A 24072-nucleotide genomic window follows, 5' to 3' on the forward strand; every position below is an offset into this window, starting at 1 on the left:
ACTACGTGCTGCCCGGTGAATACTTTGCAATGTATCCCCTTTCAAGGCAGTCTTACTCTGTTTATTCCCCATTACAAGACAACTTTCAAGTTTGCGGTGGGGAATAGTGCCTCACCCCAAACCCTTTGTGTACACAACAGGCCACAGAATTTCGTTCGCACCGCTTAGGTTTCCTTCTGTGCTGCTGCGTCCACCACTGGCACTCACATGTGCACTCACACTCAAACAAAATAGGCCTATAGCTTGCGTCTGCACGCACAGCTAACGCGCTCCTGGACCTGCGTCCTGCCCGCACAGTCACAGAGCCGCTTCCTCTAGGTTCGCGTGTGTGAGGAGTTTTCCTGTATTGCAACTCAGGTCAGAATAAAGACGCTCAGACATGTTTAACGTGTACACGGGTGAGACTCAGGGAGACTCGCACCCTGCAGTAAAAAGAAACAGTCTTTATTCAGAGAGCACATACAGGAAGAGAGAAAATAGAACTGCAGGCTTCCTGTGTAACTTCCCCATTTAGGAGTCTGCACAGAGTTGCAGAGTTTAAGCTGAATACTGAAAAGAGCAAACACATTTAGATAAAGAAACGTACTTTTAAGCATAGCATAATAAAAATCCCAAAATCCTAAAAAATCTCTTATCAGCGTGGATCCGCGCAACCGACGCACTCCCGTGCTCGCGTGAAACTGTGCAGCTACGGAGCCGTTTCTTTTCTTTAGTAGCCTGCATCCTTCCCACACGGCTGGAGCGCTCCCGTACCTGCATTTAACCGCACAGTCAAGGAGCCGCTCTCTATTGTTTTAGGTCCACGTGCACCTGCGCGACCAGCGCTCCCTGGACTTGCGTTTACACGCGCAGTCATGGTGACGCATAAGGCCCTCTCACTTTACTTACTGTTGTGTTGCTTTTCGTTCACGGGGAGAGTCTCTGGATCCCGTCAACCACTAACCAACCCGAGGAGAGGTCAGACACTGTATCACTGGCCTGGCCCCAGTTTAAGGCCCCTGGCCCCGGGGCTTTCATCAGGCGTCCCAGACATCCTGGGTGCTAGCAGACTGCGGCCTCGCCGTCTCCCCCTCCTCGGTGGAAAGCCATTTGTTGGGCTCCGGCTCAAAGGACCAAATAATGTTGGGTCTGCCCTTCAGCAGGCCAGCTAGTTCGGACTGAAGAAAGCAAGACAGAACAGTTCAACCGGTTTTACTTGCTAGCAAGGGGAGCCCGCTCGGCAGCATCTCTGCCCTCGGTGTCAGACCACTCTGACCTCGGCTTCCCCAGTGCCCTTTTTATTCTGTGACACACAGTTTACACAAACACCCATTGTAAAAAAAAAAACAACTATGGTCACAAAAGGTTAAAACACTGTGTGTGCGTGTGTGTGTGTGCACGTGAGTGAGTGTTTCTCTCTGTGTGCGTGACTCCCTGGTGATCATCTCCCCTCACCCCTGTATATGGCTTAGCTTCCTCTAACGGTTTACTATATACAAACACAGGTGAGGACATAAAGGGCAGGAAGTTTACTAAACAAGAAAACAGAACCTTCACATAGGATGTGCCTGCAATTAAACACTATAACCTCCCCCACCATTCAACAGGCCGGGGAGGGGAACGAAAACAGAAGAATGTCTTTGATCATGCAGTTTAAGGCAAGGTGTACAAATTTAGGTAAAACAATGACAACATTTAACAATTTCAACCTAACAACTATGTGTTGATAGACCTCTCTGCATTGAATTGTACCTGCTATTAATCTCTGTCTCTCTTCCACAGCATGACTTTATCCTGTTTTCCTTCTCTCACCGGCCGCTCCTGCCTGAGCCTGGTTCTGCTGGAGGTTTCTTCCTGTTAAAAGGGAGTTTTTCCTTCCCACTGTCGCCGAAGTGCTTGCTAATAGGGGGTCATATGATTATTGGGTTTTTCTCTGTATCTATTATTGTAGGATTTACAATAATACAATATAAAGCGCCTTGAGGCGACTGTTGTTGTGATTTGGCGCTATATAAATAAAACTGAAATGAATTGAATTGGTGCTGGAGCAGCAGTGGGATGATTGGCGAGTTTCATCAGCTGAAAATCATGAAGCATTCAAATATTTGCTTTATGCCGAAACTGAAAGTCTTGTTATTCTCTCAAGCTTGTTTTCATCATTGTGTTGTGTTTTAATTATCTTCATCATGATACATTTATATTAAAATTAAGTATTATGATGCAAAAACTTTAAACCTCAGGTGTGTCATTAGTACAGCTAACTGTGTTCTTAACCATCAATACACTTTTTTAAGGACAAGACATGATTTTGTGTACAAGTTCTTAAAGATGGACGACTGATAGTCAGGTTTAAGGGTGCAGTCAGAACTGAACATAACAGCCATCGCTTTAGTTTTTCTCTCTTTTGGTTTACATTATTTATCGCTTCAACACCTGGTGGGGTGACAGTACCCTGTCAGCCTTTTATGGCTGATAGGATAAAAGGTATGGGGGTTTTATTTCTCTTTTTTTTTTTTACTCTACCCAGTTTCTTATGACTGTAACTGGAATTAGTTCCTGATCTATGTTTTGCAAGCAGTTTAGAGGAGTCAGAAATCAACTAGTGTAACAGGTTCTTCCTGATACAGACCTGTTACACTAGTTTGTTATACCTGTTGTATCAGCCTTTTTCTTTGATTAAGCAAAAAGAATCTTAACCATCTCCAGTCAGTCCAGAAAGACTGCTGCAAGGCTCTTAACAAAGACACGAAATAGAGAGCACATTACATCGGTTTTATTCTCATTGCACTGGCTTCCAGTACATTTTTGAAGTTATATCAAAATTTTTGTACTGACTTTTAAAGCTCTGAGTCGTGACGCTGCATCACTGATCTTTTAGAACCTCCCTCTCGCAGCCTGAGATCATCTAATCAAAGGCTGTTGGTCGACCCACGAACACATTTTAAGACCAGAGGAGACATATCTTTTAGAGCAGTGGCCCCCAGGTTGTAAAATGCTTTGCCTCCATCTTTACATTGCCTTGATTGTATTTATCCTTTTAAACAGCAGCCAAAGACCCAGCCAACATGTATATATGGGCCCCACCTGGTTTTTGCTCGGGCTGGATGGGTTCCATGTGGGCATGGGCTCAAACTGGGCTTTTTGTATGGGGCCTACTTGGGTTCTTCACATTAAACCCATATGGGCAATCCCAAGTGGGCACTTTTAGTAGGTCCTAGCTGGGTCAAACATGGGAAACACTTAACTTGGTCCAAAATGGGAAACACATGTAGGACCCACTTGGGTTTTCCACCTGGGATAGACATGGGCAAACACAGTCATTTAAGGATAGGCTTTTGTTGTGTGCCCCAGGTGGGGCAAAGTGAGGTAATCAATATATGTTTTAGTATTGATGACACAGGTGGGGCCCACCTGGTCAAACTATACGGGTCACACATGGGCAAATGCAAGTCAGACCCTGAAAACATGTCTATGTGGGCCCCAGGTGGGGCAAAGTGAGGTAATCAATATATTTTTTAGCACTGAAAACACAGGTGGGGCCCACCTGGTCAAACTATATGGGTCACACATGGGCAAATGCAAGTCAGACCCTGAAAACATGTCTATGTGGGCCCCAGGTGGGGCAAAGTGAGGTAATCAATATATTTTTTAGCACTGAAAACACAGGTGGGGCCCACCTGGTCAAACTATATGGGTCACACATGGGCAAATGCAAGTCAGACCCTGAAAACATGTCTATGTGGGCCCCAGGTGGGGCAAAGGTGAGGTAGTCAATATATTTTTTAGCACTGATGACACAGGTGGGGCCCACCTGGTCAAACTATATGGGTCACACATGGGCAAATGCAAGTCAGACCCTGAAAACATGTCTATGTGGGCCCCAGGTGGGGCAAAGGTGAGGTAGTCAATATATTTTTTAGCACTGATGACACAGGTGGGGCCCACCTGGTCAAACTATATGGGTCACACATGGGCAAATGCAAGTCAGACCCTGAAAACATGTCTATGTGGGCCCCAGGTGGGGCAAAGGTGAGATAGTCAATATATTTTTTAGCACTGATGACACAGGTGGGGCCCACCTGGTCAAACTATATGGGTCGCACATGGGCAAATGCAAGTCAGACCCTGAAAACATGTCTATGTGGGCCCCATATGGGTTATGTTAAGTTAATATGGGCATATATTTTACGTGGGCTCAAGATTGTTTAGTATATATGGGACCCACTTGGGTTTCTCACATGAAAGCCATATGGGCAAAACCAAGTGGAAACATATAGTAGGTCCTGGCTGGGTCAAACATGGGAAACACTTCACTTGGTTCAAAATGGGAAACACACGTAGGACCCACTTGGGTTTTTCACCTGGGTTAGACATGGGCAAACACAGTCATTTAAAGAAAAGCATTTGCTGTGTGCCCCAGGTGGGGCAAAGTTAGGTAATCAGTATATATTTTTTGGTACTGATGACATAGGTGGGGCCCACCTGGTCAAACTATATGTGTCACACATGGGCAAATGCAAGTCAGACCCTGAAAACATGTCTATGTGGGCCCCAAATGGGTTATGTTAAGTTAATATGGGCATATATTTTACATGGGCTCAAGATTGTTTAGTATATATGGGACCCACATGGGTTTCTAACATTAAATCCATATGGGTGGGCATCCAATGTAGGTCCTAGTTGGGTCAGTGATGGTAAATGTGTACATTGGTTCAAAATGGTAGCACATGCTTATGTGAGGATTCTTCTTCTGTGAAGAGCCTGAGAAAGTGTTATTTGAATAAAGGAGGATTTATTCCAAACAAGCCCATCACAGATTGCACACAACCCAGGGAGTTCTGAAAGTCAAATTGTAAAAAGAATCTCAAAAGAAAGTATGAACATAACTTTCTTTTATAACCTGCAGACGGCACCCATGGGGTACCATTCTCTAACGAATCACCCTAATTTTAACATATTTGGCACAACCTCAGTCTATCACTTTTGCTATCCTTACGTACAGTCAGATGTTCTTTACCCTTCATTTTTGACCCTCTCAGTATTTAGCCTTGGCTAACGAATGTACTTAAAGTCCACGTTGAGACCTCAAGATGTTATGTGTTATCAGACACTACAACCCAGCTGTCAAGTGAGACTATAGGAACTTTGATGTTTTTGAACATTCAATGTTACTCAAAACACTCTGCACACTATTCCAAATAACTGGTTTGAAACTGGTTACTTTTTAATTTTAGATTTCATTTTAAGTACTTAATTTGAACTTTCAGCGCTCTGCATGGTGAGGCTCAGATAAGATAAAATAAGGACTTCATGATTCTTCTTAGGTAAATTCACTTGTCACAGCAGCAATAATAAGTGATTAAAACGGACACAAGAGTAGAAAAAAAGAAAAGCAAAAAATACAACTAAAAAACCTAAGATAAAAGTGAATTACACAGACAAAATCCAGATTTGGCATTTGCAAATTAAGGACTACTGGTTGTTCAAACAATTAAGACTATTTACTTGAGCAAACATGCAATTGAGGATTTTTAGTAGATCAGAGACACTCTACTGTATTAGAGAAAAGACAGTTAGCTACATGGAAGTTGGAAGTTTTGGTTAATCAGATCCAGTAAAGCTCCTGAAGTATATTACCGATCTGTTAAAATGTTACTCTTCAAACTTGTGATCTCAAATTATATAACCAGAAATAATTTATATTTTCTTTGAACTAGTGGAAAGGAGAGGGAATGGGGTCTTTAAAGCAGTCACACTTCAACTGTGAAACTCCTTTGTCCTTATGGTGTATTGACACTACTGAAACTTTTCAAAAGCAGTCTAATGTTAGAAGAGCTTTTAGGTAAACTGTTATTATTCTTCTTATCATTATTATATATTTTATTAATTATATTTTTATTATGATGTTGATTTGGGTGACAATTATTTGATAAATATTATGTATTAATTTTTTAAACATATTAACCATCCCTATGCTTAAATAAATAAAATTGTTCTTTTAAACTTGTGCATTGTTTGACTTGAATGAAAATTTTTGTATCAGGTGTAAAATGACTTTTTAAATAAAGTTGTTTTTAATGTGAGCAGCTCCTATTGGCTCGTTTAAAAAGAGGGAGGAGCAGATTGCACCGCCTAGCGTCTAGTCTTCGCGGTCTTTCGTCAGTTGCGCGTTTTCTCTGCCTGGTGTTTGAAAATGTGGAGGACGAAAGGATACCAAAGAATCGAAAACTATGACAAAGGTAAATACTTAAAGTTTTCTACGTTTTCATCAATGGTTATTTTAGTAACTTTCTATAGTCGTCCTAAACGGTATAAGGGGGAGAAGCATAACATCCTTAGCTAGCAGGTAGAACTGGGTTAATTTACTGCATTGTCTTTGGCAAACATAATTTAAAGTTAATTACAAAACTCTTACTGCCTATATTCTACTCGAAAAAATTCATCTTATCTTATTCTGTTTTCATTGCCATTCTCTCTATACAGTTTTTGAATTTACATATTATAACATACACGGCAGTTTTTTTTTCTGTGCTTCTGCAACTGTTTCTTAGGCTTTCCTATAAGGTCTTTGTAATTAATTAAAAAATATATATATTATTTTTTTGGCTTTAGTGGATTCCCGCTCAGCTAACTCGGCCATTATGCACTACCCAGTAAACAAAATGGCTGAACAGTATCTTAAATGTTTGAACATGAGCTAGTCATACCATGTCACGTAATATTCATGTGCAGTGTAGCAAGCTCACCTTATAGGGGTGTAAAACATGAGGTGTATGAGGTGATTGTTTAAATTACAGGAGTAGATGCCTGCAGCTGAAACAGTTTTCTGATCTGAACGTGAACCTACTGGTCACGTTTACGGTAATGTTACCAGATATGCATTGTACTATAGGAAAACGGTGGTGGATCAGTGTGCAAAAAGCCCCCAAAAGAAACACACAGCTTCTTTAGCTCAAACACTGTCTGATCTCTTAGATACTGTGCTGTTCCATCTAGTTATTGGTTACTGAGAAATGTTAGGTTATTAATTAATTAAGAGAGTGCAGCTGTTCAGATCAGATGGTGAAGTAGGAAAATGCAGAACATGTTACTATAGCTGAATGCTGTGTAAAAATACTAGTAATAAATCTAACTCCCATTTATGGCTTTTACTACTGTGGGGCTAAATAAAAAATTACAGACATAATGAAATCTGCTACACTTACAAAGCTTAAGTTTAAAACAATTATTATATATTAAGCATTTTTTTTTTTGCTCTTTTTTAATTCTTTTTGTTAATAATGGACTCAATTTTATTATCAAGTTCAAAGACCTATTAAACTTTTAAACCATTAAATCCAGGAAATTAGATGCCCGTAAATGTACGAGACCCTCTTTATGGCTAGTATCCCCAAATATTTAATAATTCTTTCTAAAAGTACAAAAATTTTGTTCTTTTCAATTAAATAGTGCATGTTTAATGTATTCTTGAGCAGGTAAAAAATCCACTAAATTAGTTTTTGGATATTTTTAAGTATAATCAAATTTGTATAGTTTGCAAGTACTTTTAATTTGGAGATTTTGCCACTTGTTTTGAAGTTTGGATAGTGCTTTATAGTAATTTGTAAATGTTTTGAAGTCATCTGGCTTCTTAATAATTTAATAAAAAATTAACAAGCCATGTAATAATTTGAAAACCACTAGGGACCACTTATTACTATGTCATCAATTTTTTACTTAAAGGAATTTAGGAATTATGTCTGTCAAGACATTTGTTCTGGCATAAGTCACCATTTTGATATATCTTCCTGTGACTTTAAAGTCTGTCAGCTAGTTAGATACATTTTTGCACTGCTAGTGTTTGCTGCTTGAATTAGTCAGTTTACCATATAACCACATGCAGTGCCTTTCAAACTTTTAATTACGCTGTTCATTTTGTGCATTAGTAAGAGAATCTTTTATATTGAATTATCCTGGGAAAAAACGAAAATGTTTGTATTTTTTTTTCTCATGCACTTTCTTTCATTTCCTTATCACGTTTAGATTCTTCAAGGTCACAAGCACCATCTTTAACATGTAAGTAACTTTCATATTATTTGTATTACTTATTATTATTATTTTTGAAAAGTGATGGTCTTTGGTGCATCCTTGAAAGGGGTGCATTACTTCATTTTTTTTTACTGGTATTCACTATATATATATATATATATATATATATATATATATATATATATGCATGCACAGGAGGCAATGATCAATTTTAAAATTTAATTTAACATTTATTTAAATTTCCATCTTTTATGCTGACAATAATGCCAACAGTGTTCTCTTCACTTGTCCCACAACTCTGACCGTTTTTGGTTCTCTGCTCTCCTCACAATTGGCTGATTTCCATCTGAGCTGCTACTGCAAACTGCATTAAACTGATTTTGCATTGCCTTGTTATTCTAATCTTTATCTGCGTTTTGGACTACAAATATTCACACCTGCTGCTAGTAACCAGAGCTCACAAGAGTGCAAGGCATGTAGTTCAATAAAGTGATCGATGTGTTCACTAGCTGATTTCAATAAACCGGTAACTTATCAAATCTATATTTTATAGGAAGTACATTACTGATAAAAGTGGTAATAAACACGGTAACCAATAAAAATTTAAATTTCCTGTTATAAAAAAAAAAATACTGCTGTGAGCTCGGTTTTCTAACACCAGGTGTGAACATCTACAGTCTTTAAGCTCTGGTAAAGATTTAAAAATAAAAACATTAAATAACATAACATTAAACACTAAGTTAGTTTGATGGTGTTGACTGCAGCAGCTCAATGTTAATCAGCTGATCGTGATGGAAGCAGATGAGCGTTTTTCATCATAGTTGTTGGTGATGTGTTGGTCGAAACGAAACGGCTCTTAGAGCCGACTCTTTGAAGTGAACAACGCGAGCGTGTTTTTTTTTTTTCTTTCTCTCACCCTCTCTCTCGCACTTTTTTCCGCTTCACTCCGCACCCGAGCCTTGTGCTTTGCGCTGGGAAGAGGGGGGAGGGGCGGTAGTTACACTAGCAGTAGCACAGGAACAGAGCGGGAGGGAGAGAGAGAGAAAGAGAGCCAGGGACAACAACGTCACATTAGAAAGGTATAGTAATCATCCACAACTATTTTCAATTGCGGATGATAAAGGATTCAGAAAGTTTATTCATGCAGGCCCATATGACAGAGAATGTGCATCTTCTTTTTGTTTTCATATTTTACTTTATATTTGTGTTGTGGTTTGCAGTTGTTTCACTTTAAATTTGTTTAAAAGGAAAAAGCTGAAAATTTAAATAGTTAAAAGTTGAAATGTAAATAGTTGTTTTTTGTATTATATGATTTATTTATTACATTTTATGTGGAGAGAATAAATAAAAGTATATTTACGGTGCCCGCTAGAGACAAAGCACGTACAAGCCCCAAAACATGTAAAAAAATTCCAAAACACGTAAAAACTCCATAGCACGTACAAACTCCGAAGCACTTACAAAACACAACAGAAGTGCTCCAGGATGCTAGGCACAGTGTTGAGCTTTTGTTACCTAGTGGCTACACAAGCCAGGAAGTACCAACGACCGGATTTGGTGTGTGGTAGTAACAGGTAAATGAACAGTTTTTGGAATTATTTGAATATATTTGAGTGCTTGTGTATAAATACACAAACAATACACATATGCTTTCAATTGTGTAATTTAAGTGATCTAGGTAGCTCTGTTTTGGAAGTTCAGTTAACGCTAGAAATGTGTTTTAGGGTTTGTACGTGTTTTGTCTCAAGGAGCCACCGTATATATTTATATATAAACATATATAAATACAACCACGTTTCTTTTTTTACATTAGTAATTCCTTTTGTGCATAATTTTATATTGTTGGTTATAATAAATTAATTAAAGCAACAAAACAACCTGAAGAGCCGGTTGGGAGCCCAAAGAGCCGGCTCTTTTTAGTGAGCCGAGCCGAAAGAGCCGGTTCTCTAAAAAGAGCCGGAAATCCATCACTAGTTGTGTAATATGCTGGTATTGATATGATCAAAAATGAACTGAGTTGTTTTGTATTCTATAGAAATTGTACATCTAATTAATAACAAGACTTTCTGCTGATGTTATTAATTAAAAATGTATTGTTTTATTTTTAAGCAACAACTTTTTAGCATGCAATCAGTCCATGCTGTACAGGACAGATTTGTAAACTGTGCATACAAAAATAGACTATTTTACAAAATTGCTCATTCAACAAATGTAAATCACAGCAGATTTTTTTGTTGTAGTGCACTGTCACAACTAGAAATGTGGGGGGAAGTCCTCAAAATTGAAGGCAGAACAGGAAAATACATGGAAATAACAATTTTCCTTTAAGCACATCAGTAAAGGTCGTTCCAGATACTTGATAACTGTTGGTGTAAGTATGACATGAATTTGAATCTCCATTATCACAGGTTTTAATTGGGAGGCAACATGCAGATATACAGGAGGACTATAAACAGCAATTCCTGTTGCATACAACTGTTTTAGAAAATACCAACAACACTGTTAATTTATCACTTGCTGGTCTATAGACTTTACAGTGTGGATGGATGGAAAATCCATCTGGCTCCACTCTGGCTGAATTGGTGCTACAAACAACTCTGCGCTCGGCTTTCCTGGCTGTGTGTGGATTTGTACTTACACATCCAAATTTTGACCCTATTTTTCTTCCTTTCAGCTGATTGGTCAATTTCATGTCAATCACCAATTAAACAATCCAATCAGAGAACATCTCCAGAAGTTGATTCTGTTCATCTGGACGTAGCGTTTTCAGTGGGAGAAAATGCTGAAAGTGCTACGTCCAGATGAACAGAATCAACTTTTGCAGATTTACTTACCTGGATGATTGAGCATGCATCAAGACAATCAGACAACAGATAGGTTTGGCTGTTGGAGGGCTGCATTACAGAGCTTCAGGTCCTGGAAGAATAAATTCCCTTTTACATACCAGACCAGCATTTTTCTTCATTACCAAGAAGGAAAACAGTCTGTGCGTGTCAGAGTTCAGTGGTTTTTGTGTCACAGGGCTTATAATATGTGTATAAATCTGGCCATGGACCATCACATCACACTGCTATCATATTTTTCTGTTGCTATCATATTTCTTTTCTGAGATGTTGTTACTTTTGTGACGGATGTAACGAGAAATCTTCCAGAAAGTTAAATTTTTTATTCTAATCAAATATTTGATTCTGATAACAGATAAAGTTTTTTTTTACTTTTGTTCTGCTATGATAGTTTATACAAATTTTGGCCAATTCATATTAATTTTAACCCTCAGCCCCCAAAAAGTCGCCAGCGACAGGTTTTTCCAAACCTGTCTCCTCAAACCTGAGCTCTACCAGGGGCCCAACACTGCCTGGACTTTTAGAAGAAAAGAGATGTCCAAAAATAAACCACAGGGTCAAATACTTGATTTTGTTCAGTGTTTTAGAGTTATTAATTTGAATTGACTAATTTAAATATTTTATTCATGTACATTTTGATTGCCTTCAGTAAAAATGGCAAAATTTCATTTTTTTTTTTTTCTGTTATTAATCCTTGATTACATTCATATAGTATACAGTAGAGGAAAAAAAACGTACCAGATGTGTAAAGTAGTAGTAATACTGAAAAAAGGGACAAAAGCACACACAGTCACAGCTGATTTTATGACACTTTTACAGCTAAAACAATATATAATTCCGGTTATCCTGCGTAACATTATTGGGGATAAAGGGTTAAGGAACCGCAATTAATTTTTTTAGTTTAGCTTGTGTTTACTACCATATTTTTTTTATCACCACACAGTGAACATTAAGTAATATGTAAAGCGTCCATTTATCCTCCATTCCGGTCCATTATCTTAAGCTTAGGCTGCTGCCCCTCAACCCAATCCGGTACTAAGTAGAGAGGCCCAGACTTCGCTCTCTCCAGGCACTTGGCCCAAGGCAGTCCCAGGCCAGCCGAAAAACATTGTCCCTCCAGCATGTCCTGGGTGTTCTGGGTCTCTTCCTGGTGGGACATGCCCAAAACACCTCACCAGGGAGGCATCCTAACCAGATGCCATTATCTAATCTGTCCTTTTTATATGTTCCCCTCAGGTTGCCATGGTAGCAGATACAGGGGGAACAAGTGTAGACGATGCCACAAGAAGGATGATGAAATTCCTCATATGACCTGAGCTGGCTGTGGAGTACAACATGCTTGGCCGACATGGGAAAAAAAGTTCAGAGATTTACGTCTTTTTAATGTTGTGTATGGTAAGTTAGTTTCACTTGAGACATTTGAACTTTAGAAAACTAAACTTTTTTAATAAAGTGTTTGAAAGTGTAACTGAGATTGGTTATCATGCAATTTGTATATATATTTTGAGGCAATAAAGTGAAATAAACATTGTTCTTTGCAAATCATCACCAAATTAAGTAAGCTAAGATTAACTTTACTTTGGCTTGCCCATTTTTCTTCTTCATTTGCAGAGGCACTGAAGAATTATTTAACATCAAAAGTCAACTTGCAAGAAGCAGAGAAGGCTCTCTCCAAGTGGTTCACTGGAGCTAAAGACAGAGGAGGACCGAGGGCTGCAAGGGTACAAAATAGACGTACGGCTCTGTAAAAAAACAAAAAAAGAAACCCTGCTGATTCAAGATAAGCTTTTGAGTCTTCCATCTGACTTTTTCTCACTGTTGCAACAGTTCCAAATATCTAAGGAATTTTGATGTAGTTTGACATTTCTAGTTTTTTAAAAGTTTACGCACTTTGGAATACAGTTACGTAAAATCACAGTTGTTGGAAAAAATAAATGTGAAAAATGTTGTTTTGTGTACCCTCGTGATTTTTGAAATGGTTTTATTTACAAACTAGTTTTTGTTTGTGGTCAGCTTTAATACATTTGGTGTCTTTGTGTCACAGAACCCGTATTAGCTGTCTGAAAAATTGATTTTGTGAGTGTTTTACTACATGGGGCCCACTCAGTGCCAGAAATTAGCCAATTCAAACTAGAAGTAAGATGCAACTACAGAACCCACTGATAATGCCATTCCAACTTTTTAGCTCATGTTTTCCTCATGTTGTACCCACTAAGAACTTGAAAGGTGGGGCCCGGGTGGGTTTCTGTGTACTTTGCCTAGTTGGGGCCCATTTAGTTCCCAGATTTTACCAATATAACACCGAGATGGGCTTTTAAAATGGGGCCATTATGGAACCCGCGGACAATCCCACTTAAAACCCACTTTTTAGCCTTTGTGGTACCCACATGGTACCCACAAAAACTTGAAAGATGGGGCCCAGGTGGGTTTCTGTGTACTTTGCCCAGTTGGGGCCCATTTAGTTCCCAGATTTTACCAATATAACACCGAGATGGGCTTTTAAAATGGGGCCATTATGGAACCCGCGGACAATCCCACTTAAAACCCACTTTTTAGCCTTTGTGGTACCCACATGGTACCCACAAAAACTTGAAAGATGGGGCCCAGGTGGGTTTCTGTGTACTTTGCCCAGTTGGGGCCCATTTAGGTCCCAGATTTTACCAATATAACACCGAGATGGGCTTTTAAAATGGGGCCATTATGGAACCCGCGGACAATCCCACTTAAAACCCACTTTTTAGCCTATGTGGTAACCACATGGTACCCACAAAAACTTGAAAGATGGGGCCCGGGTGGGTTTCTGTGTACTTTGCCCAGTTGGGGCCCATTTAGTAACCAGATTTTACCAATATAACACCGAGATGGGCTTATAAAATGGGGCCATTATGGAACCCGCGGACAATCCCACTTAAAACCCACTTTTTAGCCTTTGTGGTACCCACATGGTACCCACAAAAACTTGAAAGATGGGGCCCGGGTGGGTTTCTGTGTACTTTGCCCAGTTGGGGCCCATTTAGATCCCAGATTTTACCAATATAACACCTATATGGGCATTTAATATGGGGCCATTACGGAACCCGCGGACAATCCTATATGGGGCCCATTTTTCAGCCCATTTCCAAACCATATGGGCCCCACATATAAATGTTGGCTGGGGACTAATTTATTTAGAGTGGCTTTTAACAGGATTTGTGCTGTATGATCCATTGTGTTCTTTTATGTACACTCTGCTAGCAGCTGGGTAAGACTCATATGATCAGAGATTAGAACATCTTCAATAAAAGAGCTGAAACAGACTTCTTGTATAGAGGTGCCCGTCCCGCAGATCAATAATCCACAATCCAGTCTGTATCATCAAAGCAAGAAATCTTCAGAGGTTGCAAAAGTTCATAATATATGTTCCGTCATGAATTGTGATTCCATCCTTTACACTAAGTATACTGTTAATCCCTTTGTATCTGTTTATGTCTTTATGCTAGACACTGTAAAGTTGGTGTGAAGGTGGAATTTAATGAATGAATCTAAGCATCATCAGCTTAACTTCCAATTCATCTCTACTACACTTGATGTAATTTAACTCTGACTATGAACATCACAGCCACTGTGCACCAGTCACACACTGTTCTTTACTTTAAATCCACCAAAGTGCACCAAACCTAAATAAAGTATTTTCAGGTAGCCTTTAGATAAAGTTAGCATACCTCAGTTTGTTTTCCTTAATGTTTCACTATATATATTCTATATATAAAAAACAAATTCAAATCATACACAGGTAATATCTGACTTAAAAAAGGACTTTCATGGGACTTCCAGTGGCACATAACACAGTATGGCCGCGAGTTTTATTAGGGTTAAAGTGCTATACTTCGACACAATAAGAAGCGGGGATAAATCTAAGAAAGGAGGATACGAACTACGAAACATCCCATATTGTGAAATGGAGAAAGAAGCCACGGCTAATGAGGCAAGCCTCGCATCGGGACAAGATGGCGAAATAGGCGCAGGCCTGGACTGGCTTCGGGGTGCTGTGAGTAATGTTTTGATGGCTGAAATGGCAACACTGCTATCAGGGTGTGTGCAGGCAGGCAGGGAGGAAGGACTCAAAATGCAGGACTCAATGAGGCAAAGGTGAACTCAAAATAAACAGCTTTATTGCAGGTTGCAGACTGAACAGAAGACTAACTATACTGGGGGGAAAAAACTAACAGGCAGGCAAAACAGGTAATGGAACACACAGCATAGTCTGAGGGTGAGTAGACATTAACAACACAACTGAGAGCACAGGAAAACACAGGGCTTATATACACTGGGGAGTAATCAGGGAATGGGAAACAGGAGGGAGACACAGCTGGGAGAAATAGACTAACGAGACAGGAGAGACGTAAAACTGAACACTCTGACATCAGACTGGGACTATCAAAATAAAACAGGAGCACGGAACAAATCACAAAGATGCAGACTTGACACTGAGAGGCAGACTGAAAGAATATAACACATGGAACCCAGAGACGACAGAGACTTAAAGAAGAATTAACATCAAACTAAACTCATGACCAGAACTAAACTGAAACCCAAAATAAAAATAAGCAAAACAGCACATCTCAAGAATCAGAACATAAATCATAATCTAGAAAAACACCAAAATATAAGAAACAGAAAATGCTGGGTCAAAATCACCCAGAACCGTGACAACTGCGAGCTGAACTGAAAGGTGACTTCAAAGAATTCCGTACAGAATTTCGGGAGGATATAAAGAAGCAAATGGATGAACTCTCCAAAGAAATTAACCAAAGACTACGTGAGACTACGGATCAGATAGAGGAGGTGGCTGGACGGTTAAAGCAAGTTGAAGACAACATGGCCGACGCAGAATGCTGGGACATTGGAGTTAAGGACACTTTCGTGCAGCTGTTGGAAAATCAACTATATCTTGAAAGAGGACCGGTACCTCCATCCTGGAAGGAGGCCTTCATATCTGTTTTGCCAAAGGGGGGACAGGACAGAATAAACAGCATTCTTATAGGCCAATAAGTGTTCTGAACTCGGATTACAAACTATACACAACTATTTTGGTAAAAAGAATGGATGCTGTAATGCCTTTATTAATCGACGAAGACCAAACGATTTTTTGAAAAATAGACAAACTCACGATAATATTAGGAGAGCTTTACATATCATTGAACACATTAATAAAAGGAAAAATAGCTCAATTATTCTTAGCCTAGATTCTGAAAAAGCTTATGATTCGGTGAATTGGGACTTTCTCTTTCTAGTAATGAAAAGATTTGGTTTCTGTAGTGAATTTATAAAATGTTTCCAAGCCCTCTATTACTTTCCTAGTGCCAGAATTAAAATTAACGATAGTCTCTCCAATGTCATATTTTTAGAATGCGGATGTAGGCAGGGGTGCCCGGCAAGCCCTTATCTCTTTAATTTGTTTATCGAACCCTTAGCTCAGGCCATAGGTCAGGAAACATCATTAAAAGGGATTGTAATAGGAGGGGAGTAGTATAAGGTATGTCTATACGCAGATGATGTCTTAGTAACAATCACAGATCTCAGCTCAGGTGTACCAGTATTAATGAGGATGTTAGAAACATATGGCTTATATTCAGGTTATGTTCTTAACGTCAATAAAACACATGTTCTGGCATTTAATTTTTCTCCAGATCAGACACTATTGTCAAAATTCAAGTTTAAATGGAAGGCAACTACTATTAAATACTTAGGAGTGTTTCTACCTAAAGACTTGTCACAACTATGCGATGTTAATTACAGTCATACTAATAGAGAAATATACAGTGACCTTAACATTTGGAGCCTGCTCCCTCTCGACTTCGGCAACAGGATACAAATAATTAAATTGAGCATTCTTCCTAAACTACTGTATCTCTTTCTTGCTTTACGCATACCGATTCCTGAGAAGCAATTCAAGGAATGGAATAAACAGATTTCAAGATTCATTTGGCTCAACAAAAGACCAAGGGTGAACTTCTCTACTTTGCAGTTGCTGAGGGAAAAAGGCGGCTTGGCTCTACCTTCTTTAAGGGATTACTACTTGTCTGCTCAGTTGAGATCTTTGGTGTGTTCGTGTAACCCATATTATTGTGCAAGGTGGAAGGCGATTGAGATGTCTCTCTCGGACACCCCGATCCAGTCTAGGCTTGGCCACGCAGCCTCTGAGTTGGACAATATTTTGACAACCAGCCAATGGGTCAATTTGACATTAAAAATATGGAGGGGAGTGGTCAAGCAGGCACAACTTGAAGAGGAGATAAAACGTCTGAGGTGGCCAGCATACGACCCTGAATTTTTACCTGCCATGACAGCAAATTTAGACAATCGGCATGGCATGGTATTACTGCTGTACAGTTATCACAAAATCAAAAATGATGGCTTTTGATACCTTATGTAAGACTTACGACCTCGAGAAACAAGACTTCTTCCGATACTTGCAATTTCGGGACTATATTGGTAAAAGAATAAACAGCTGTGTCCTTGGAGACTTCTCGATTGTTAACATCTTCATTGACGCTTATGACTCCGGGAGCAACAAAGCCCTGATAAGTAAACTGTACAAATGTATGATTAAGCTAAAAAGGACTCAACAATTTACATAAAACAGAAATTGGAAAGAGAAAGGACATTGAGATTACAGAAGATGGGTGGACAAGGACTTGGGAAACACAGTTCACCACAACTAACTCCAACACGTGGCAGGACTTTTGTTGGAAGAACATTATACATTTTTCCATAACACCTAAACAAAAGTCTAAATTCAGTGCTACACCTGCGCTGTGCTGGAGAAACTGTGGGGAAGTCATGGCAGACCATGGACACATATTCTGGTCCTGCCGGTCCATACAACCCTTCTGGTTGGAAGTTTCAAAAAAAATTCCAAAAGCACCAGGATTCAATGTGAGCTGTACATTCGCATCAATGTATCTGGGATGTTTTGCAGAAGATTTAGTTACAGATGAAGTTTATCTCCTGAGAATTCTTTTGGCATCTGCGAAAAAGGCTATCCTCCCACTATAAGTCTTTTTATTTCTATAGTGGAAAACATCAGATTGGTGGAATGTATGGCTTTCACCCTGCAACTTCAGAGGGACTTGGGAAGGAGACGCTGGAGAAAATGGCTGGGCTTTACAAACTGTGGGAGCATTATTTAATGCATAGAACTTGCAATACTATAGTATTTATGTGTATATGTATGTATGTGCAGATGTATATGCGTGCATATATTTGTCTTCACATGACCTCATAATATTTTGGGTTTTTTTGTTTCCCCTTTTTTCCCTTTTGCTGTATAAAAATGTTCTTAAATAAAAAGTATAAAAAATGACTTTCATGTAAGCTTTAAATTTCCAGTTCATCAATTGCCACTCAGCAGTCTTTACCTTATCCTCTTCCTCTCCTTTCTTATATTTTTTTCCCATCTCTGAGTGAAGTTAGCTCTCATTCTGTTCTCTCCCTGTGAAATACAACTCAAAGGCCTTTGACTGAGGATAAAATGTGATATATTACATGCTATGTCAGAGTTGGAGTCAGCTGATTTACTAAAAAGCATTTGATAGAATTAAAAAAAAAAATTACAAAAACATTGATACTTCAGAAAAAAACACAACAACGCCCTAGATGAAGATGTTTGTTTCTTTATTTATTTGCATCTTTGAAGTATTATGGAAACATACTTTTCAAGTTCACCTATTTCCAACAGTGATAATATCCAATCAACAGATTGCTATTTATTTTTAGTTTGGTAAGGCACCAGGCATCAAAGAAGATGTGAGGCTTGATCCTCTGCAGTGTAGGACCTTTGTCAGCCCCTCCCACAAACACAGCTTCATCAAGCTCCAGACCCCAGGTGCGCAAAGTGTTTAAAGCTCTGTAGCCAGGACAGCCTGCACCTCGAGATGTCACCAGGTAGGTACGAATGGGACACTTCTTGCCTTTATTATGCAACTTTGGCTGCAGTTTTATTAAAACCTCCAAGAATCCTTTGAATGGTCCCTGAATAGAGGAAAGACAAGAAGAGGAGTGACTCAACACATGACAATCTGGTCAAAGCAGGAAAGTGTATTTGGATAATTTAGCTGATATCGGTTTATTTTAATGTAATCTAGCAGACTTTTTTTTTTTCTTTGATTAAACATATATATTGTTTATGGCATGTGGTGTTTTAAAATGTTGTTTTTTTTAAAGGCAAATCATACCTTCTTCATTGGCTTTTCAACATTTTGCTTCTCATTCTTCAAGAATGCTTTTAGTCCAACCCCCTGGAACTCATTAGAGAAGAGGACAGCGTCGCCATCAAAGGCAACACGCAGCTGATTCTCAAACACTGGCATGTCCTTTTTTGGGGTGGACATGATAGCAGCTGCTACACCTGATACAGGGAGATTAATTCACAGTAACACACAGAGTCATTAAAGTACAACAGCAGAAACTGCACTTCATCTTAAAGTTAGCACAACATTTAACACTTTTACCTTCATTCAAAGCTTCCTGAACCTTCAACCTGTTTGGTTCATCAGACAGGTACAGGTGGGTGTTGTTTCTTTTTAACTCACTCACAAGTTGATCTTCAGTCACAGGTAACAGAGTGATAAGTTCTTCCAGCCCTGCAAACAAGAATGAATGAAAAGGCTACTGGACCATCTGTTTTACCAAAACTATTTAGATTTATCAGGATTAGTGCAATAGTGTTACTATTACTATACTACTACTTATATCTATTATTTTTTAATAACTTGCTTTTAGAGTCCTTACACTAATAAAGTATTCTACTTTATTAGATTGTGTTTTTAGTTGTTTCGTTTTCTTATTGTAAGCCTGTCATTAATCTATGTAAAACTTTGAAGTGCATGAAAGGTGCTGTACAAATGAAGCCTGAATGATTTAGAAAGAGTGGTGGAGTAAACAAGAGTTAATCAGAATCACTTCGAAGAGGAAAAATTTTCTCAGTCTAATTGTTTCCATTTATTCATTTTCTCAAAATTTAAAAGTTTCCTTATAAGACACATGCATTTGAATTAATAGTAAGTGTGTTTGGAGGTATCATTAACTCACCATGTTCACGGATCTGATTCATGAGAAAGTCTGATGATGAGCTGTCATCGATATGACCTTAAAGAGCTCCTCACTCTCAGAGTAATCGTTTCTGAGTTCAGCATTGACTGCCTTCAGAGTCTGAGAGCACGACAAGGAAGAGAAATGAAAATTGAGTGAAGGTTGAGTAACTGTCTAAGTGCAGTATTTATGTGCAGGTTTCTGTGGTGCTTTTTCTTATGTGGTATATTCTCATCTTCCACAGTCATTAACATCTAACCACTGCATGCAATTGAGTGTGTGTGTGTTTTCCCCTCATAATATACGACCTCGACAAAGTTGAAGGCAGGGCCATAGCCCTGCTGTCCCTGAAAAGGCTACTGGACCATCTGTTTTACCAAAACTATTTAGATTTATCAGGATTAGTGCAATAGTGTTACTATTACTTACTTATATCTATTATTTTTTGCCAATAAATGAAGAAATAAACAAAATTTTAAAGAAGAGACTTTGATCAAAAAGTCCCTTTTCTGATCTCCATGAATTCTTCATACATATATATATATATATATATATATATATATATATATATATATATATATATATATATATATATATATATACACATATATATATATATATATACACATACATATATATATATATATACATATATACATATATATATATATATATATATATATATATATATATATATATATATATGTGTGTGTGTGTGTGTGTGTGTGTGTCTGTGTGATTGAAAATTGTTCAGTCCTGGTCCACATTTCAGGCCCACATGCCCTGTTTCACACAACAAAACCAATTTCAACTCCACCTTGTTTTTATTGTTTGTATTGTTTTTTTCTTGTGTGTTAGTGAAAAATTATAAAAGTACCTGTACAAAAATGCAGCACGAGCCAAAGTTTGAATACTAGATGTTCACATCACCTATCATCAATGTTGGTCAAGTTACTTGAAAAAAGTAATCAGTTACTAATTACTGATTACTTCCCCCAAAAAGTAATCCCGTTACTTTACTAATTACTTATTTTCAAAAGTAATTAATTACTTAGTTACTTAGTTACTTTTTAAAAACACGATTTACAACCTGAATAGGTGATAAAGCAATAGATCTTTCAGCCCAATTCTACTTTTTCTGCATAATCCATCATACAAAATGTAATCAAATGGAAACGTCTCTTTTTAAAACTTTAAACTTTAAATCTTTTAACTTTATGCATCAAGCAAAAACTTAATTATATGCAACATTCTCTGACTGGAAGAAATTTGTTTAACATTTAAACCTATTTTCTGCACATTCCAGCACATAAAATAAAATATTTTTTTTGTGTTTACACTCACTCTTTCAAATAGATGAAAGTAAAACACAGCAGAAAATAAATAAAATCAAAGACTAGCGGTCCTTTTGCTCTATTTTCACCTGTAAAGCAGGACTGGGGTAGGCGGAGGTTTACCCTGGTGCAGGTGTGCCACAGTGGTCAGTCGAAGAATCCGCGAGTTTCTCTGTGAATTTCACATTACGTCGTAGCGCACTCGCTGCTTGCTTGGAAGTTTAGGGGTTTTTTTCGCTGTAAAAAGAAGTTTTCTTCCCACGCACAACGGACACTAATGTTTTTGTCACTTTTTATGGAATCAAACTCAAAATAAGGTCAGTACTTCCACGCTTTAAACGCTGCATGCTCATACTCTCTCCCGCACTGTCCATTGTTGATCTGCACACAGCTGTTGTCACGAACGTCGCACTCGCTTACGTCACTGTCATGAGACATTCTCGCAAAAAATCACGGTTTTAGTTCCTACGTGAAAGTAACGGTAATCTAATTACCGTTTTTGCAATAGTAATCCCTTACATTACTCGTTACTTGAAAAAAGTAATCAGATTACAGTAACGCGTTACTGCCCATCTCTGCCTATCATTACTATTACTATCATTCTTATAATTAATCTGTGATTTTCCCATAGTGAGCTGGTGATCAATAAGCTGATCAATCAAGTTATAAATGTTTCAAAATTTATCAGTGTTAAATTGATCTAATTAAATATGGAAAAATTCATATGTTTCTGTTTCTGGGCCTTTGCATCCAGGCTGATTTACCATGACGACGCTGATTTTTATTGCAACTCATCTCAGCTGGTTAGCTCCACATCTCATTGTTTTCCATTGTTGTTTCTTTGTTTATATCCAAGAGTCTTTTGAAAAATGTTATGACTCAAGTGTTGTGAATGAAGGTTTAAAGGAGTGTTAGACCTAAACAGGCTGAACAAGTCTGTAGCTTTTCTGGCTATTGGTGTAACGTGGCATTTAAATTGATGATTGAGATTCTCAGAGATGTTAAAAAAATGCTTAAACTTTTTGTCATTCACACACCTAAGATAAAGTCCTTTGGTTTTGTAATTGTTTTTGTTTTCTGATTGTATAATTGGACGTTTTTGAATTTTTTATGAACAAAAAATTTTTAAGTTTACATGTTCCCATCAGTTATAACATGATCAGTTTATGACTCCAATGAGTAAATTGTTATTTATTGTTACTTTAGTGAGGGCACCAGGCATGCCACTGTGCCACTCTCCACAATTCAGTTTATGTATTCACAATTTAAAATGTAAATTGTGAAAGCATAACACGAAATTGCCATTCAGATATTTTTTTTCTTGTTTGACCTTTGCACTCAGACATAATGGATCAGATTATTGCACTTTCCACTTGTTGGTAATGTGCTTCTTATGCTTTATCTGTATTTGTTCGGGGACTTGTTATAAATCTGTCATGGTATTGGGTCACAGACCCAGTGTTTCGTGTTTATTGGTTAATATTCTTAGATTATTGTCATTCATGGTTTTCTGCTTGAGCTTATTCTTAGTTCCTAGGCTTTAGGTTTCTGTTTCTTTGCCTTCCCCGTGTTCCACCTTTCATGTCTAGTCACTCTTGTCTCCATGTTCCCTCTGTCTCTCCAGTCAGTTAAATCTGCGTCTGTGTGAATGTCTTGTGTTTCCTGTTTTACTTTGACAGTCCCATGTCCTATATCAGTGTATTCAGTTTTGCTTCTTCCCCGTCTCATCATGTCTGATTATTCCCAGCTGGTTTCCCTCCTGTCTCCTATTCCTTTGTTACTCCCTTGTGTATTTAAGCCCTGTTTTTTTTCCTTTGCCCCTTGTTGTGTCATACACCCTTAGTGCTGTGTGTTGTCTCTCTGCTTCTGATTCCTGTTATTGCTTCTCATCAGTTTTTTGTGTCTGGTTTCCTAGTTTTCAGAGTCTTAGTTTCCAAGCATCTAGTTTTTATGTTTTGCTCCTTGTATTCAGTGTTCGGGTTTTTTTCCAGCAAATAAAGCTGCTGCCTTGAGTTGACCTTTTCATGTTTGGATCCTCATCCTGCCTGGCACACAGCGAACATGACAAAATCCGTCTTTAGTCTTTAATCTCTTTGGAGAGTAGTTAAATGTATAGATTTATAGGTAGTGACTGGTTATTTTGTGCCTCATACGTGTTTCATAACTGATGTTGCTTCACATCCCATAACTTGAGCTCCCCCAAGTGCAGTATTGACTTTGTCCACTTGGGAAATCATTACAGATGTGGCAGGATGAATGTTATCCCTCGGTCCAACCCACTTTCAGCCTGGCCCATTAGGGGGCGCTAGTATAAATAGTGGCCATTTGAGTGTCCCTGGATCGCTTACCTGTGATCTCCTTCTTGGTCACCTGACTTCCTGTTGGTGTTGCTGAGATTAGTTACTCTTCTGAAGCCTCCATCGCAGCTGGTAGGTGTTTACTCATTGTAGTGTGTATATTACCTTGCTTGGTGGTAAACAGCTATTGTTTGTAGGTCGTAGCTGTAGAAGCCTCCTCTGAGCCATTCCGCTTACGTTTTATGACACGGCTTACTTGGTATGTAATCAACTTCTGTTACGCTCTCTGCCTTCTGTTGTTCTTTTATAGTAATTATTTATTATGCTTTGCAGGAAGTGTGGGCCTTAGTGTTGCACCAAGCTACGCAAACTGAAGGGCTGCTGCTTTGCTGTGATGCTTTGCTTTGTTTTACTTTATTTTTACTGTCTGTTCCGGCTGCGAAGTTTGCTTCCTACTGCTGCCAGCCTTTAAAGTGGACGTCGGCGTTGACAACGGCCATATGCATGCCACGCGGGTCG

At 38.5% G+C, this 24072-nt stretch overlaps 1 protein-coding gene across 1 annotated transcript; it reads right to left on the reverse strand.

Annotated features, from left to right (window-relative positions):
- Window positions 1-1016: 1016 nt before the first annotated feature.
- Window positions 1017-23781, reverse strand: LOC134644590 (cytosolic 5'-nucleotidase 1A-like). The gene is made up of 7 exons (XM_063497677.1): window positions 23719-23781; window positions 19997-20042; window positions 19343-19474; window positions 19067-19239; window positions 18622-18863; window positions 3259-3271; window positions 1017-1157 (listed from the first exon to the last, which is right to left on the reverse strand). Exons 1-7 carry the CDS (start codon window positions 23779-23781, stop codon window positions 1017-1019), a joined length of 810 nt encoding a protein of 269 aa, XP_063353747.1.
- Between the last annotated feature and the right edge of the window lie 291 nt (window positions 23782-24072).

The sequence above is a fragment of the Pelmatolapia mariae genome, linkage group LG16_19 (assembly GCF_036321145.2).
Source record: "Pelmatolapia mariae isolate MD_Pm_ZW linkage group LG16_19, Pm_UMD_F_2, whole genome shotgun sequence".
Lineage (NCBI taxonomy): Eukaryota > Metazoa > Chordata > Actinopteri > Cichliformes > Cichlidae > Pelmatolapia > Pelmatolapia mariae.